The 14,513-nt window shown below is 57.4% G+C and overlaps 1 protein-coding gene across 1 annotated transcript in view; it reads right to left on the reverse strand.

Annotated features, from left to right (window-relative positions):
• Positions 1 to 14,134, reverse strand: part of SLC25A22 (solute carrier family 25 member 22) — a 42,188-nt gene extending 28,054 nt beyond the window's left edge. Inside the window, exons 1-3 of the mRNA XM_054390728.1 lie at positions 14,115 to 14,134; positions 7,609 to 7,734; positions 2,921 to 2,976 (exon numbers count right to left, since the gene is read on the reverse strand). Coding sequence (XP_054246703.1) covers positions 2,921 to 2,976; positions 7,609 to 7,734; positions 14,115 to 14,134 — 202 coding nt within the window. The remainder of the gene's footprint in view (positions 1 to 2,920; positions 2,977 to 7,608; positions 7,735 to 14,114) is intronic.
• Between the last annotated feature and the right edge of the window lie 379 nt (positions 14,135 to 14,513).

Here is a 14,513-nt window from a genome sequence, read left to right on the forward strand (position 1 = left end):
TCTGCCCAAGGCGAAGGGAAGGGCTGCTGGTATCAGCTCACACAGCTGAGGTGCTGGCACCAGGATGCTGTGCTGGGAGGACTCAATTCTGCACCCTGGCCAGGCTGAAAGCTCTGGAAGGAGCTGGAGCTGTTCACAAAAGGCTTCTCCAAACTCAGCTCCATGCTGGCCATGAGGAGGAGCAGAGGGCTGGAGCTGCTCTGCTCTGGAGACAGCCTGAGAGAGTTGGGGTTGTGCAGGCTGGAGAGGAGAAGGCTCCCAGGAGACCTTCTGGTGGCCTTCCAGGATCTGAAGGGGGCTCCAAGAAAGCTGGGGAGGGACTTTTGAGGGTGTCAGGGAGTGATAGGACTGGGGGGGATGGAGCAAAAGCAGAAGTGGGGAGATTGAGATTGGCTGTTAGGAAGAAGTTGTTCCCCATGAGGGTGGTGAGAGACTGGCACAGGTTGCCCAGGGAGGTGGTGGAAGCCTCATCCCTGGAGGGTTTTGCAGCCAGGCTGGATGTGGCTGTGAGCAACCTGCTGTGGTGTGAGGTGTCCCTGCCCATGGCAGGGGGTTGGGACTGGATGAACCTTGAGGTCCCTTCCAGCCCTGACAGTTCTGTGATTTACCAGCCAGAGGTGAAAGGGAATCCTTTCCTGTCAGCTACCTAAATGGAGAGGGTCCAGAGTCAGTGGCACAGGGACCAAGCTGAGCAGACTGAGCCTGGCTGGGAAAACCAAGAGCTGTGCAAAACCCTCTGCACCCCTGGAGGGAAAAGTGTCCTGTAGATCCACATCCCCTCCACCTTCCAGGGCTCAGCTGTCTATCCCCAAAGCTCTGCTGTGTCCTTCAGTCTCCCTTAGGAGTTTCCAGGAAGATCTTCTCCCTCCTGATCCCCAGCAAGCTGCCTGCCACTGCCTATTTCCAGCCCAAGCCACCGCTGGCTCCCTTCCCAGCCAGGAACACCGAAGCAGCCAGTTCCTGGGAAAACTCAAGAGGGAACACGTCCCAGCTAGCACTGAAGATGGAGCTTGCCAGGGTTCCTCAGGGTTATTTGTCTTGCTGCCCTGCTCCCAGGAAAGCTGGAACCCAGCAGCCAATCCACCCCCAGCATCCAGCCCACTCCCCCGAAACGCCCCCTGGGCAAGTCGGGCAGGAGAGGCTGCTCCCAGGAGCACAGCCCTGCAGCCAAGGCTCCCTAGGAGCCATGCAAGAGGTGACAAGAGATGTTAGGGCTGCCAACAGCCTCTCCAGAGTCCTGCTGGAAGAAACCAAAGGGCAAGGACTGGCTCACTCAAGGCAGTGAGTGGCATGGAGACTGCTCTCTGAAGCCTGGGAGGTAAAACCTGCACACTCGGGCAGCTGAACAGCACCAGGGAGGAGGAAGCAGAGCTCAGGGTCAGCTGAGCCACTGCACAAGCCAGGAAGGGATCCCACAACTTCCTCTGCCTGCAGTACAGTCAAGAGTGGTCTGCACTGCCCTCATGATCTTGCAATAAAAAACTGTCAGGATTCTGTGCTTGAACCAGAAAAGGTCTCAGGGCAGCTGAGGGACTCACTGCTGAAACAGCCAAAGCCAAGGAGCCAGGAGAGGGCTGCAGAGATCACAGCACCACAGAACATTAGAGGTTGGAAGGGAGCTCCAGAGATCATCCAGCCCAACCCCTCTGCCAGAGCAGGATCACCCAGGGGAGTCTGCACAGGAATGCATCCAGGTGGGTTTTGAATGTGTCCAGAGAAGGAGACTCCACAACCTCTCTGGGCAGCCTGCTCCAGGGCTCCAGCACCTTCACACCAAGAAGTTTCTCCTCATGCTGAGGTGAAAGCTTCTCTGTTGAAGTTTGTATCCATTGCTCCTTGTCTTATCACTGTGCACCACCCAAAAGAGCCTGGCCCCCTCCACTTGACCCCCACCCCTCAGCTATTGATAGACATTGATCAGATCCCTCTCAGCCTTCTCTTCTCCACACTAAACAGCCCCAGGGCTCTCAGGCTCTCTTCACAGGGGAGATGCTCAAGTCCCCTAAGCATCCTCATGGCTCTCTGTGTGATTCTCTCCAGCAGGTCTCTGTCTCTCTTGAACTGGGGAGCCCAAAACTGGATGCATCTCCCTGGTGAGGAAAAGCTGAGAGGCCTGGGGCTGTTGGGTGTGGAGAAGAGCAGCCTGAGGGGGATCTGATCAATACTTCAAGGGTGGTGTCAGGAGGATGGGACCAGGCTTTGTTCAGTGGTGCCCAGGACAGGACAAGGGCCAATGGGCACAGACTTGAACCTAAGAACTTCCATCTGAACATGAGGAGGAACTGCTGTGATTGAAGGGTGACAGAGCCCTGGAGCAGGCTGCCCAGAGGGATTGTGGAGTCTCCATCTCTGGATACATTCAAGCCCCAGCTGGCTGTGTTCCTGTGTGCCCTGCTCTAGGTGATCCTGCTCTGGCAGGGCGGTTGGCCTGGGTGATCTCCAGAGATCCTTTCCAACATTCTGTGATTTTGTGATCCTCCAAGAGCATCTCATCCAACCCCCTGAAGGCAGCAGGGACACCTCCAGCTGCAGCAGGCTGCCCAGGAACACATCCAGCCTGAGCTTGAATGGCTTCAGGGATGGAGCCTCAACCACATCTCTGGACAACCTGTTGCAGTATTTCACCACCCTCCTGGTGCAGAACCTCCTCCTGCTGTCCAGCCTGCCTCTCCCCTGCTCCAGGTTCCAGCCACTGCCCAGCAGCTTCGCTCCACACCAGCTGCCCTGCACACCAGCAGAGCCTGGGGGCAGTGGAGTGGAGCAGACACCTGGCCTGGAGGAGTTTATTTGCAGCAGCAGCTGCAGCTTTCAGCATCTCAGGAGGCTGCTGGGTTGCTGCTGCTTCGTGAGGCAGAGCTGAAGGCTTGGCCTGCCTCCCTCCCACTCCCCCAGCAGTGCTCCCAGCAGGACCATCACTTACCCCTGTACATGCCGAAGTAGCCCTCGGAGCGGATGGTTTTGAGGAGGCAGTCAGACCTGCAGGCAGACAGAGAGAGTTCAGCAACCCCAGCTCCAGGCTGGCCCAGGGCACAGGAACAGGGCACAGTGGGGGTTATTCTGTCTGCAGAGGAGAAGGCTCCCAGGAGACCTTCTGGTGGCCTTCCAGGATCTGAAGGGGGCTCCAAGAAAGCTGGGGAGGGACTTTTGAGGGTGTCAGGGAGTGATAGGACTGGGGGGGATGGAGCAAAACTAGAAGTGGGGAGATTGAGATTGGATGTTAAGAAGAAGTTGTTCCCCATGAGGGTGGTGAGAGACTGGCACAGGTTGCCCAGGGAGGTGGTGGAAGCCTCATCCCTGGAGGGTTTTGCAGCCAGGCTGGATGTGGCTGTGAGCAACCTGCTGTGGTGTGAGGTGTCCCTGCCCATGGCAGGGGGTTGGAACTGGCTGAGCCTTGAGGTCCCTTCCAGCCCTGATAGTTCTGTGACTCAATGATTCTATGAACACAAACCCAGTCCCTTGGTGGGGGATGGTGGCTGTTTGTGCTTTGTCAGCAAAGCCCTGAGCCCAGCAGGCACTGGAGCCCAGCTCCAGCCTCTCAGTCACAGGGGCTCTGGAACCTCTAGCTGGTGCCAACAGCCACTTGGACATGAGGAGGAACTTCTTTGGTGTGAGGGTGCTGGAGGCCTGGAGCAAGCTGCCCAGGGAGGTTATGGAGTCTCCTTCTCTGGAGACTTTCAAGCCCCACCTGGATGTATTTTGTGTGCCCTGCCCTGGGTGCCCTGCTCTGGCAGGGGGTTGGGCTGGATAATCTCCAGAGGTCCCTCCCACCCCCCACCACTTTGGGATTTCATGAAACACAAAAGGGAAAGGAGTGACTGTGAGGGCTGTTTATCCAAGGTCCCCTGTGGCACACACACATGAGAACCTGTGACAAGCAGAGCTCCATGCACATGCTCAGCCTGGAGCAGAGGAGGCTGAGGGAGACCTCATTGCTCTCTACAGCTCCTGAGAGGAGGCTGCAGTCAGGTGGGGGTTGGGCTCTGCTCCCTAGCATCAGGTGATAGGAGGAGAGGAAATGGCCTGAAATTGTGCCAGGGGAGGGTTAGGTTGGAGAGGAGGAAAAATTTCTTTGGTGCAAGAGTGGTCAGGGCTTGGCAGAGGCTGCCCAGGGAGGTGGTGGAGTCCCCATGGCTGGAGGTGTTCCAGAAAGCTGTGGCCATGGCACTTGGGGCCAGGGTTTGGTGGCCATGGTGGGGTTGGGTTGAAGGTTGGTGTGGATGATCTTGCAGAGCTTTCCCAACCCAAAGAATTCTGTGATTCTATGTTTTTAAATCCAGCTCTGGGAGAGGAAATAAGGGAGGTAACCCCCACTCCAAGCTGCCTTGCTTGGCTAACTGGGTGAAGCTCAAGAGAAGGCACACAAAGAGGAGATGACCTCAGCTGCTCAGTCATCTGTCAGCTCCCACACAGACTAAAGCACAACACACCAGCTGCCACAGCAGGCAGCCAGCACTCAAAGCTCTGGCCCTGGGGGAGAGCACAGAGGGGTCTCTGCTCCCAGGGGAAATCTGTCACCTCCTCTGCCTCACCCACAGTGGCTGGGAATGGGAAATGCAGAGCTTGGAAGGGCTCCAAGCCTGTGGAGGGCACAGGCACACACCTGACAAGTCCAGAGGGGCACTTCAGGAAGGCAGCTCAGATCCCAGGGCAGAGCTTCCCTCTCTGCAGCACAGCTCCATCGAGCCCAAGTGCTGGCTGAAGGCTGCTTTGGGCTCTTTGGGAAGGAGTTTTGGTGGCCAAGGGAGAAGGGAGAGGTGGCCATGCCTGCTGGTGTGGGTAACTGAGGACCTAAAGGCTCTCTGGAGCAGCAGGAAGGGAAGTGTGCTGAGGGAGACAAGAATACAGCTCCAAAAGGTGTGGCAACAGAAGGATGAACTTCACCTCCAGTCTGCAGCCTGAGGAGGTGGCAGAGAAGGAAACACAGAGTCCCCCCAAGGGCTTTGTGGCCCTGCTTAGGTCAAGACTGGTGAAGGCAGCCCTGTTTGGGGTTATTCGTGAGGAGCCCATCCTGCACTGCAATCAGGTTCCCCTCTCTGCTGGGTCTCCCTGTATCCTTCAGGACCCAGTTTTTCACACACCCCCCCAGCTCCTGCAGCTGCCAGGCACCCTTCTCACTCTTGGGAGCAGCCCCCCACACACACACATTTGCAAGCCCTGTAAATCTCAGGGCACCTCTCTCCTGTCATGGAACCCCAGCATGGTGAGGGTTGGAAGGGAGCTCTGGGATCACCCAGCCCAACCCCCTGCTCCAGCAGGGCACCCACAGCAGCTTGCCCAGCAGCACAATGCCCAGGGGGGGTTGGAAGCTCTCCAGAGAAGGAGACTCCACAACCTCTCTGGGCAGCCTGCTCCAGCCTGATGCCCCCCACCAAACCCTTCCACCACCAAGCTGGAGGCAAAACAGCTTCCCCTGAGCCAGCAGTGCTGCTTTGAACACACTGTGGCAGAGCAGGGAGCAGGATCATGATCTCACAGCCCTGCAGCCTCACTAGAGAGCTTCCACCTCACTCTCAGCCCCTCAGGCTGCAGCAGGGTGAGATGGAGCCAAGGCCATGCCCAGTTCTTTGCTCTCTGTGGAAAAAAGGAGCCCAAAAGGCAGGTACCAAAGGCCTGGCTCTCTCCAGCCCTTGGGACTGTTGCAGAGTATCTGCCTCTTCCAAGGGAAGAATCCCAGAATCCCAGACTGGTCTGGGTTGGAAGGGACCCTCAAAGGTCATCTGGGCCAACCCCCTACACAAGCAACCTCACCTGCAATGCTTGGAGGGATTGGACCTCTCTGGGCAGCCTGGGCCAGGCTCTCCCCACCCTCAGGGGCAAACATTTCTCCCTTCTCTCCACTCTCCAGCTCCCTCTTGCACTTCAAACCATCCCCCCTTGGCCTGTCCCCACAGGCCCTGCTCAGAAGTCTGTCCCCAGCTTTCTGCTCAGCCCTTGAAGCACTGCAAGGCCACCAGAAGGTCTCCTGGAGCCTTCTCCTCTGCAGGCTGCCCAAGCCCAACTCTCTCAGCCTGGCCTCCCAGCAGAGGGCTTCCAGCCCTGCCAGCATTGCTGTGGCCTCCTCTGGCCCTGCTCCAGCAGCTCCCTGTCTGTGCTGAGGGCTCCAGAGCTGCCCCAGCACTGCAGGGGGGTCTGAGCAGAGCACAGCAGAGGGGCAGTCCCTGCTGGCCCCTTGGCCCCCAGAGGACCTTTCCATCTGTCCCCACCAGCCCCGGCTTGCTCTGCCAACACCAGAGGAACTCTCCAGCTTTACTCACTCCCAGGCTCTGCCTCAGGCTGAGGAGGAGCCAGCTCAGGTGGTCAGGGCACATCCTGGTTGCTCCTTAGCCATGTTTCAGCCCACAGCTCCTGGCTATGGATCAGAGCTCCACTGCTGGAGCTCAAAAGCCTCCCTCCTGCTGAGTCCCCCTCCAGAGATGAGCCATCCTGGCATGCACTCCCCAGGGCAGCTACAAACCCTCCCTCCTCTTGCTGTCATCTATCAGGTCAGGGGCAGAAGTGATCCTCAGTCCACAGCAATGCACAGGAGCAGGACACAACCCAAAGGAGAGGCAAGAGAAGCTGGAAGGTCATGTCCTGCCAGCAGGCCTGGGCACACAGCCAAGGCAGGGAGCAGGGAGCACTGGAAGTGTCAGGGGAAGCACCAGGCTGCTGTGGCACCCCATGGTCTTGTGCAGAATTACACAGCCTCAGCTACAGCAAGGAGGCTCAGAAACTCAACCCATAAACAAGCTGAGGCTGGACAGGGCTCTGGGTGACCTGATCTAGTGGAGGATGTTGCTGCTGACTGCAGAGGGGTTGGACTGGATGAGCTCTGGAGATCCCTTCCAGCCCATTCTGTGACTCTGTGACTCTGTGGCATTTCCTTCCCAGTCCCACTCTGCCTCCCACTATCCTGGGCAGGAAAAAGGCAAACAGAGGTGTGGAGGAGCAGGGAGCAGGGGACTCAAGTTCACAGCAAAGCAGCAGCAGGAGAGGACACATCTCTGCTCCCAACCCCTTCACCCCCTCAAGGCCACCAGCACTCCTGGCAAGCCTGACTCTGGTTCTTGGATAAATCATCTTGTGCTGAGCGTGGAGGACAGTCCCACAGCAAACCACACCATGGCTCAGCGTGGAAGGGACCCCTCAGATCATCTACTCCAACCCCCTGCTGCAGCCTTCCCTATGGAAGGACATAGAATCACAGAATTGTCAGGGTGGGAAGGGACCTCAAGGATCACCCAGCCCCAAGCCCCTGCCATGGGCAGGGACACCTCCCACCAGCACAGCTTGCTCAGGGCTTCATCCAGCCTGGCCTTCAACACCTCCAGGCAGGAGGCAGCCACAGCCTCCCTGGGCAACCTCTTCCAGTGCCTCCCCACCCTCACTCTCAACAATTTCCTCCTCATCTCCAGTCCCAGTCTGCACTCTCCCAGCTCCCTGCCCCTCATCCTGGCACAGATTCACAGACTCCGTGGGCTTGGATCTCCACAGCCTCTTTATTGGCTCTCTCTGCTCTAGCACAGCTGGGTTCAAGATTGTCCCCTGGCTTTCCTGGGCATGTCCCAGCTGCTGGGGTAGCTGGCAGGGGCCGTGGGAGGGGGAGGTCTGCCCTCTGAGGGTACTCACAGGCTGGTGTACATCCGCTGGCCGTTCTGCTGGTTCTGCAGGCGAGTCTTGGCCAGGTCGATGGGAAAGACGCAGGTGACCCCGATCAGCCCAGCTATGCCTCCATTGATCAGCTTGGCAGGCAGACTGGGGACACAAGACACACACAAACACCTGCCTGAGCCCTGACATGACAGCAGGGCAGGCAAGGAGGGGAGAACAGAGCTCTGGCATCACCACAGTTAACGCAGCAAAAGGCTGTCCCACGCCGGCCGGCAGCAGGGCAGAGCTGCCTCAGGGCAACGCTGCACAGAGGCACAACTTCCAGGGAAGCTTTCAAGGGCCAGGCTGGATGTCTGCAAGGCTGAGCTGGCTCTTTACCTTCTGCCCAGAAAAGGCTCTTCCCAAATCCTGGATGGATTTTACCTACTCATCCTCTGCCCAAGGGGGAGGGAAGGGCTGCTGGTATCAGCTCACACAGCTGAGGTGCTGGCACCAGGATGCTGTGCTGGGAGGACTCAATTCTGCACCCTGGCCAGGCTGAAAGCTCTGGAAGGAGCTGGAGCTGTTCACAAAAGGCTTCTCCAAACTCAGCTCCATGCTGGCCATGAGGAGGAGCAGAGGGCTGGAGCTGCTCTGCTCTGGAGACAGACTGAGAGAGTTGGGGTTGTGCAGGCTGGAGAGGAGAAGGCTCCCAGGAGACCTTCTGGTGGCCTTGCAGGATCTGAAGGGGGCTCCAAGAAAGCTGGGGAGGGACTTTTGAGGGTGTCAGGGAGTGACAGGACTGGGGGGGATGGAGCAAAACTGAAAGTGGGTAGATTGAGATTGGCTGTTAGGAAGAAGTTGTTCCCCATGAGGGTGGTGAGAAACTGGCACAGGTTGCCCAGGGAGGTGGTGGAAGCCTCATCCCTGGAGGGTTTTGCAGCCAGGCTGGATGTGGCTGTGAGCAACCTGCTGTGGTGTGAGGTGTCCCTGCCCATGGCAGGGGGTTGGGACTGGCTGAGCCTTGAGGTCCCTTCCAGCCCTGACACTTCTGTGATTCTGTGACTGGACCTGGCACTGTTAGCTGACAGGAACAAGAGGAACAGCAAGATAGCATAAACTATTCTATGAAAAAAGAGTTTGAGACTCACAAAGGCTTATCCCAAGGACCCCAAGAGCATCTCATTAGCAAGTTTTCTCCTGTCCTACAGAAACTGTGGCAAACTCACCCAATTTTACAGATAGAGAAAAATTCTGTTTTCAGAATTTTAACATCCCAGAAGCTGACAACTTCAACACACCTCACAATGAGCATGTAGGCAGCTCTGGCTTCCCCCCCTCCCACCTTTCATTGAGGGTATGGAGAACCGTGAGGGCCTGACTGGATCACACCTCAGGAGAGAAGCACTGGATACTAGGGGATGGAAATGGCCTCTGGAGAGTCCAATCCCCCTGCCAGAGCAGGGCACCCAGAGCAGGGCACACAGGAACACAGCCAGGTGGGGCTGGAGGCTCTCCCATGAAGGAGACTCCACAACCTCTCTGGGAAGCCTCCTCCAGGCTCTGTCACCCTCAGACCAAACAAGTTTCTCATGCTGAGGTGGAACCTCCTGGGTTCCAGTTTGTGTCCACTGCCTCTTGTCCTGTCACAGGACAGCACTGAACAGAGCCTGGCCCCTTCTTGCCACCCTCCCCTCAGATATTGACAGACATTCTCAGGCTGCTCTTCTCCAGGCTCCACAGCCCCAGGGGAGGAGGGGGAAGCAGCTCCTGGCATCAAGACAAACCCCTGTTGGAGCCAAACACCTAAGCCAGGCATGGCTAAAAGCCAGGGCCCCAGGACCCAAGGGTCTCCACTGTCCCTGGAGGAGAAGAGGCAGAGTGCTGGACTGTCCCCCAGGCAGGCAGGCTGCAGTGAGGGCCTGAGGGCACCCCAGCCAGCAGCTTTGCTGGCAGATGCTTTGATCCCCAGCCAAGCAGGGACTGGTGACACATCAGCCACTGCCACGCCGTGGGAAGGAGCCCAGCAGGGAGCCCAGCAGCTGCTCCAGGAAACCACTTCCAGCCCCACATCCAGGGCCATGGGAACAAAGCAGGAGCCCAGAGAAACCCCCAGCTCAGACACAGGGACGTGAGCTCATGGCTCCTGCACAAATCCCAGCTGGGCTGCCTGCCTCTGCCTCCAAACCAGGGACTTCTCCTTGCTTCTGGTGGTGCTGAGTGGCAATCACATCAGCCAGACACAGGCTCCCAGCCTTCTGTGCTCCATAAACCACCACGCAGAGGGAAAGGAAAATCTGGGGGAGGGTTAGGTTGGAGAGAAGGAAACATTTTTTTGCTGCAAGAGTGGTCAGGGCTTGGCAGAGGCTGCCCAGGGAGGTGGTGGAGTCCCCATGCCTGGAGGGGTTCCAGGAACCTGTGGCCATGGCACCTGGGGCCGTGGTGGGGTTGGGTTGAAGGTTGGACTGGATGATCATGAAGGTCTTTCCCAACCCAAACAATTCTACAGTTCTAGGGTTCAAGAGCAGGTTAGAGAGCAGATAAAGTGTGTCAAGATAAAGGCAGCCCTGGAAGGAAGGTCTTTCAAGATAGGGGCACAGCAGCCTCCCTGAATTCAGCTCTGAAGGTACTGCTGGCAGGTCACAGAGTGCAAGGCACAACCAGTGCCCCCTTCCAGCCTCAGCACTGCCACCACTTCTCTAAGTGTCCCTCAGACACTCAGGGCAGGCAGACACTTGCCTCTCCCAACCCATTCCAACAGGGAACTCATCCCAGGGTTTCTTACCCCAGACACCTGGCACACGTGCCAGAGATTCCCCAGCTGCACACAGACCCCAGCAGCCAAGGGGAAGAGGCTGATGTGCCTGGGCAAGCCAAGAATGCAGAGAGCCTCTCACACTCCTTGTGGCTGAGCAACCCTTGCTCAACACCCTCACACCTGAACTCAACCCCCAGGTTGCCCTCAGTGCACTGTGGAGGGAGAGGAGGAGAGCAGGACCTGTGGGCCTGTGTGAGGAGCCAGGAGATGAAGGCTCTGCTGCAGAAATGCAAAGCCCTCCATCTGCCCTGGCAGCAAACCACTGCTGGGGGCTTGAGGCCTTTGGTGTCAGTCTTGGCTTGCTAAGGGATGGCAGAAGCATGAGGAAGGAGTTTGAGACAAGCACAGCATTGCTGAGGCTGGAAGAGACCTCTCAGACCATGGAGTCCAACCATAACCCAGCCACCATGGCCACTGAACCATGCCCTGAAGGGCCACATCTGCAGCTTCCTGAACACCTCCAGCCATGGGGACTCCACCACCTCCCTGGGCAGCCTCTGCCAATCCCTGACCACTCTTGCACCAAAAGAATTTTTCCTCCTCTCCAACCTAACCCTCCCCTGGCACAATTTCAGGCCAGTTCCTCTCCTTCTCTCACCTGAGACTAGGGAGCAGAGCCCAACCCCCACCTGGCTGCAGCCTCCTCTCAGGGAGCTATGGAGTGCAGTGAGGTCTCCCTCAGCCTCCTCTGCTCCACACTAAGGTTTGGTAGATCCTCCAAGCTCCAGCACATCTCCTTGGCTCAGCTGCCTGTAACTGCTGTAGAGTTAGAACCCCAGAGTGGTTTTGTCTAGGGGACCTTTAAAGGAAGGGACCCTGCAAGCTGATCCAGTCCAAGTCCCTGCACTCAGCAGGGACATTCCCAACCAGAGCAGGCTGCTCCCAGCCCCAAACAGCCTGACCTGGTGCCAGCCATGGGGCAGCTCCCACCTCTCCGGGCAGCCTGGGCCAGGCTCTTGCTTCTTGTGGTCACCCAGGTGGGAGAGATGACCTTAGTGAGAGAGGTGAGGGAGGGGATTCTCCCCCTCTGCTCCCCTCTAGTAAGACCACACCTGGAGCTCTGTGACCAGGTCTGGAGCCTCTGTTCCAGGAAGGATCTGGAGGTGCTGGAAGGTGTCCAGAGAAGGGCCATGAGGATGAGCAGAGGGCTGGAGCTGCTCTGCTCTGGAGACAGCCTGAGAGAGTTGGGGTTGTGCAGGCTGGAGAGGAGAAGGCTCCCAGGAGACCTTCTGGTGGCCTTCCAGGGTCTGAAGGGGGCTACAGGAAACCTGGGGAGGGACTTTTGAGGGTGTCAGGGAGTGACAGGACTGGGGGGATGGAGCAAAAGTAAAAGTGGGGAGATTGAGATTGGCTGTTAGGAAGAAGTTGTTCCCCAGGAGGGTGGTGAGAGACTGGCAGAGGTTGCCCAGGGAGGTGGTGGAAGCCTCATCCCTGGAGGGTTTTGCAGCCAGGCTGGATGTGGCTGTGAGCAACCTGCTGTGGTGTGAGGTGTCCCTGCCCATGGCAGGGGGTTGGGACTGGCTGAACCTTGAGGTCCCTTCCAGCCCTGACAGTTCTGTGATTCTATGTGGGGCACAGAGCAGAACCTGAGACAAAGGGCACTGCACCTGCATCAAAAGCTTTATCCTTGTGACTGAAGTCATCCCCTCAGTGCTCCCCACTCTCTTGTGGGATGAGAATCCTTTGTGCTTGGTCCTCTGTGCACAGCTGCTGCCTGTCACTGCTGAGGTGCACAGGGCTTGGTGGAAGAGGGACAGCCCAAGCAGCATAGAACTTAGAATGTTTTGGGCTGCAAAGGACCTAAAGCTCAGCCTGTTCCAACCCCCCACCATGGGCACCTTCCACCAGACCAGGGTGCTCAAGGCCATGCTCAGTTTGACATGAAAAGGGCTAGTAAGGCATCCAAGTTCTCCCAGGCCTTTTAACTACCCCCTGTGGACAGCAAGCTGCTGTTCCCACTGCCCTGAGCACATCAGACAAGTTGGGGGAGATCTTGGAGGTCACATCTCCTCTTCATTCCAAATGTCAGGCTTCAAATGGCCACAGCCACCTCTGCTGAGGTTATCAGGGCCACACACCCCTCAGGCTGCATGGAGGTAAACCTCAGGGGGCAAGAGAGGAGTGCCAAGTGCTCTCCAGAGTGGGTAACTGATGAGAAATCAAAGGCAGGCTGATGAAGCACCACACTCCCTTGTTACCAGCACAGCCCAGGCCTTGTTTCACTAGCAGGAGGCAGTGGGAGACAGCCTCAGCAGGGCAGCTGCTCAGAGGGGGCAGCCCACCTGCCTGCAGCCAGCCACTGCCCAAGGGTTGGCTCCCTCTAACCAGGTTTCATTCACCCACTGACCTCTCCTGTCCTGAGCTGCTCACCTGGAAAAGTAGATGTGAGGAGAGGACCACAAAAAGCTCCCACAGGAGCTTGCACGCAGGAGTGCAAGGTCCTACACCTGGGTCAGGCCAATCTCAGGTACAAATATAAACTGGGTGCAGAGTAGTCCTGAAAAGAAGGACTTTGGGATGCTGGGTGCTGAGCAGCTCCCCAGGAGCCAGCAGTGCCCTCCTGCAGCCCAGCAGGCAGCTGTGTGCTGGGCTGCAGCCAGAGGAGTGTGGGCAGCAGGGCAGCAGAGGGGATTCTGCCCCTGGGCTCTGCTCTGCTCACAGCTCACCTCCAATCCTGCCTCCAGCTCTGCTGTCCCCAGCAGAAGGACACAGAGCTGCTGGAGAGAGTCCAGAGGAGGCCACAAAGATGCTCCAAGGGCTGGAGCAGCTCTGCTGTGAGCACAGGCTGAGGGAGCTGGGGGTGTGCAGCCTGCAGAGGAGAAGGCTCCAGGGGGACCTGAGAGCTGCCTGCCAGGACCTGAAGGGATCCTGCAGGAAGGCTGCAGAGAGACTTTTTACAAGAGGGTGCACCCACAGGAAAAGGGGAAATGGATTTAAATTGAAGGAGATCAGGTTTAGATTGGATCTCAGGGAGAAATTCTTCACTACAAGGGTGGCAAGAGTACCCAGAGAGGCTGTGGGTACTCCCTCCCTGGAGATGTCCAAGGCCAGGCTGGATGAGGCCTTCAGTAACCTGTGCCAGCTGAGAGGTGTCCCTGCCCATGGCAGGAGGCAGCATCAGATGATCTCTCAGGTCTCTTGCAGCCTAAGCTGTTCTCTGGTTTGCCTAGGGGAAAGTCAATCCCAATGTGCAGCACTGTGCAGATCCATCTGCCACAGGTCCCAGGCAGCTGAGGGGACAACTGCATCCTTCCAGGAAACACATCCTGGGAGGACTCCAATCCACCTTTTGCATGTGCCAGGATCAACACTCCTGAGCTGCTGCTGTGCACTGCAGTGTCTAATGTTTGTTGGTACTTCCTCTTCCTGCAGGCTTTGGGAGAAGGGCACAAGGCTGCATCTGTGTGGACTTTGTAAGCAGAAGCCTTGCATTCCCAGCTGGCCAGGGAGCTGCCTTTGCTCCTGCAGTGTCAGCCAGCTGAAGCCAGCAGGTCAAGCTGACCTTTGAAAGAGGAAGCAGAAAGGAACAGCCTCGTGCTGGGCAGTGAGAAAAGAGAACCAAAGCAACACAGCAAAGACAAAGTCAAGTGCAAAAAACAGCAGGTTAGAAAGGAGCAGAGAAGGAATGAGGACTGCTTAGGGCTATCAGGTGATCTCCTCCTACCTCCTCTATCACAAAGGGGAAGGAGTTTGAAAAGGGAAATGCAAAGCACAGGCCACAACTCACCTGATCTGTTTATCAGCCATTTAATTCCAACTTGCTCTGGTTAAGAAGTGAACCTGTTCCTTCAGATCCTTCCTGCAGTGCCTCTTCAGTCACCTCCTCACTTCACTTCCTTCCTGCAGAAGGACAGAAAGACACCAAGGAGACAAAGCTGAGACACTTGGACTCTTCCTGAAGCTCAGGTCCTGCTGGGCAGGCCATAGGGTGAGGTCACTTGAGGATCAAGTGGAGTTAAGGGAGCTCCTGGTCTGAGAGAGGAGAGAGCTGCAGGGGGAGCTGCAGCAGTGTGGATAAACACAGCAGAGAGCAGCCAGAGCTGGCAGCCCACAGCAGCATGTGAGGAACAGCAGCAGCCAGGCAGGGCAGAGCTCTGCCCAGCACCAGAGAGGAGGACTGCACACA

Source organism: Indicator indicator, chromosome 21, assembly GCF_027791375.1.
Source record: "Indicator indicator isolate 239-I01 chromosome 21, UM_Iind_1.1, whole genome shotgun sequence".
Classification (NCBI taxonomy): domain Eukaryota; kingdom Metazoa; phylum Chordata; class Aves; order Piciformes; family Indicatoridae; genus Indicator; species Indicator indicator.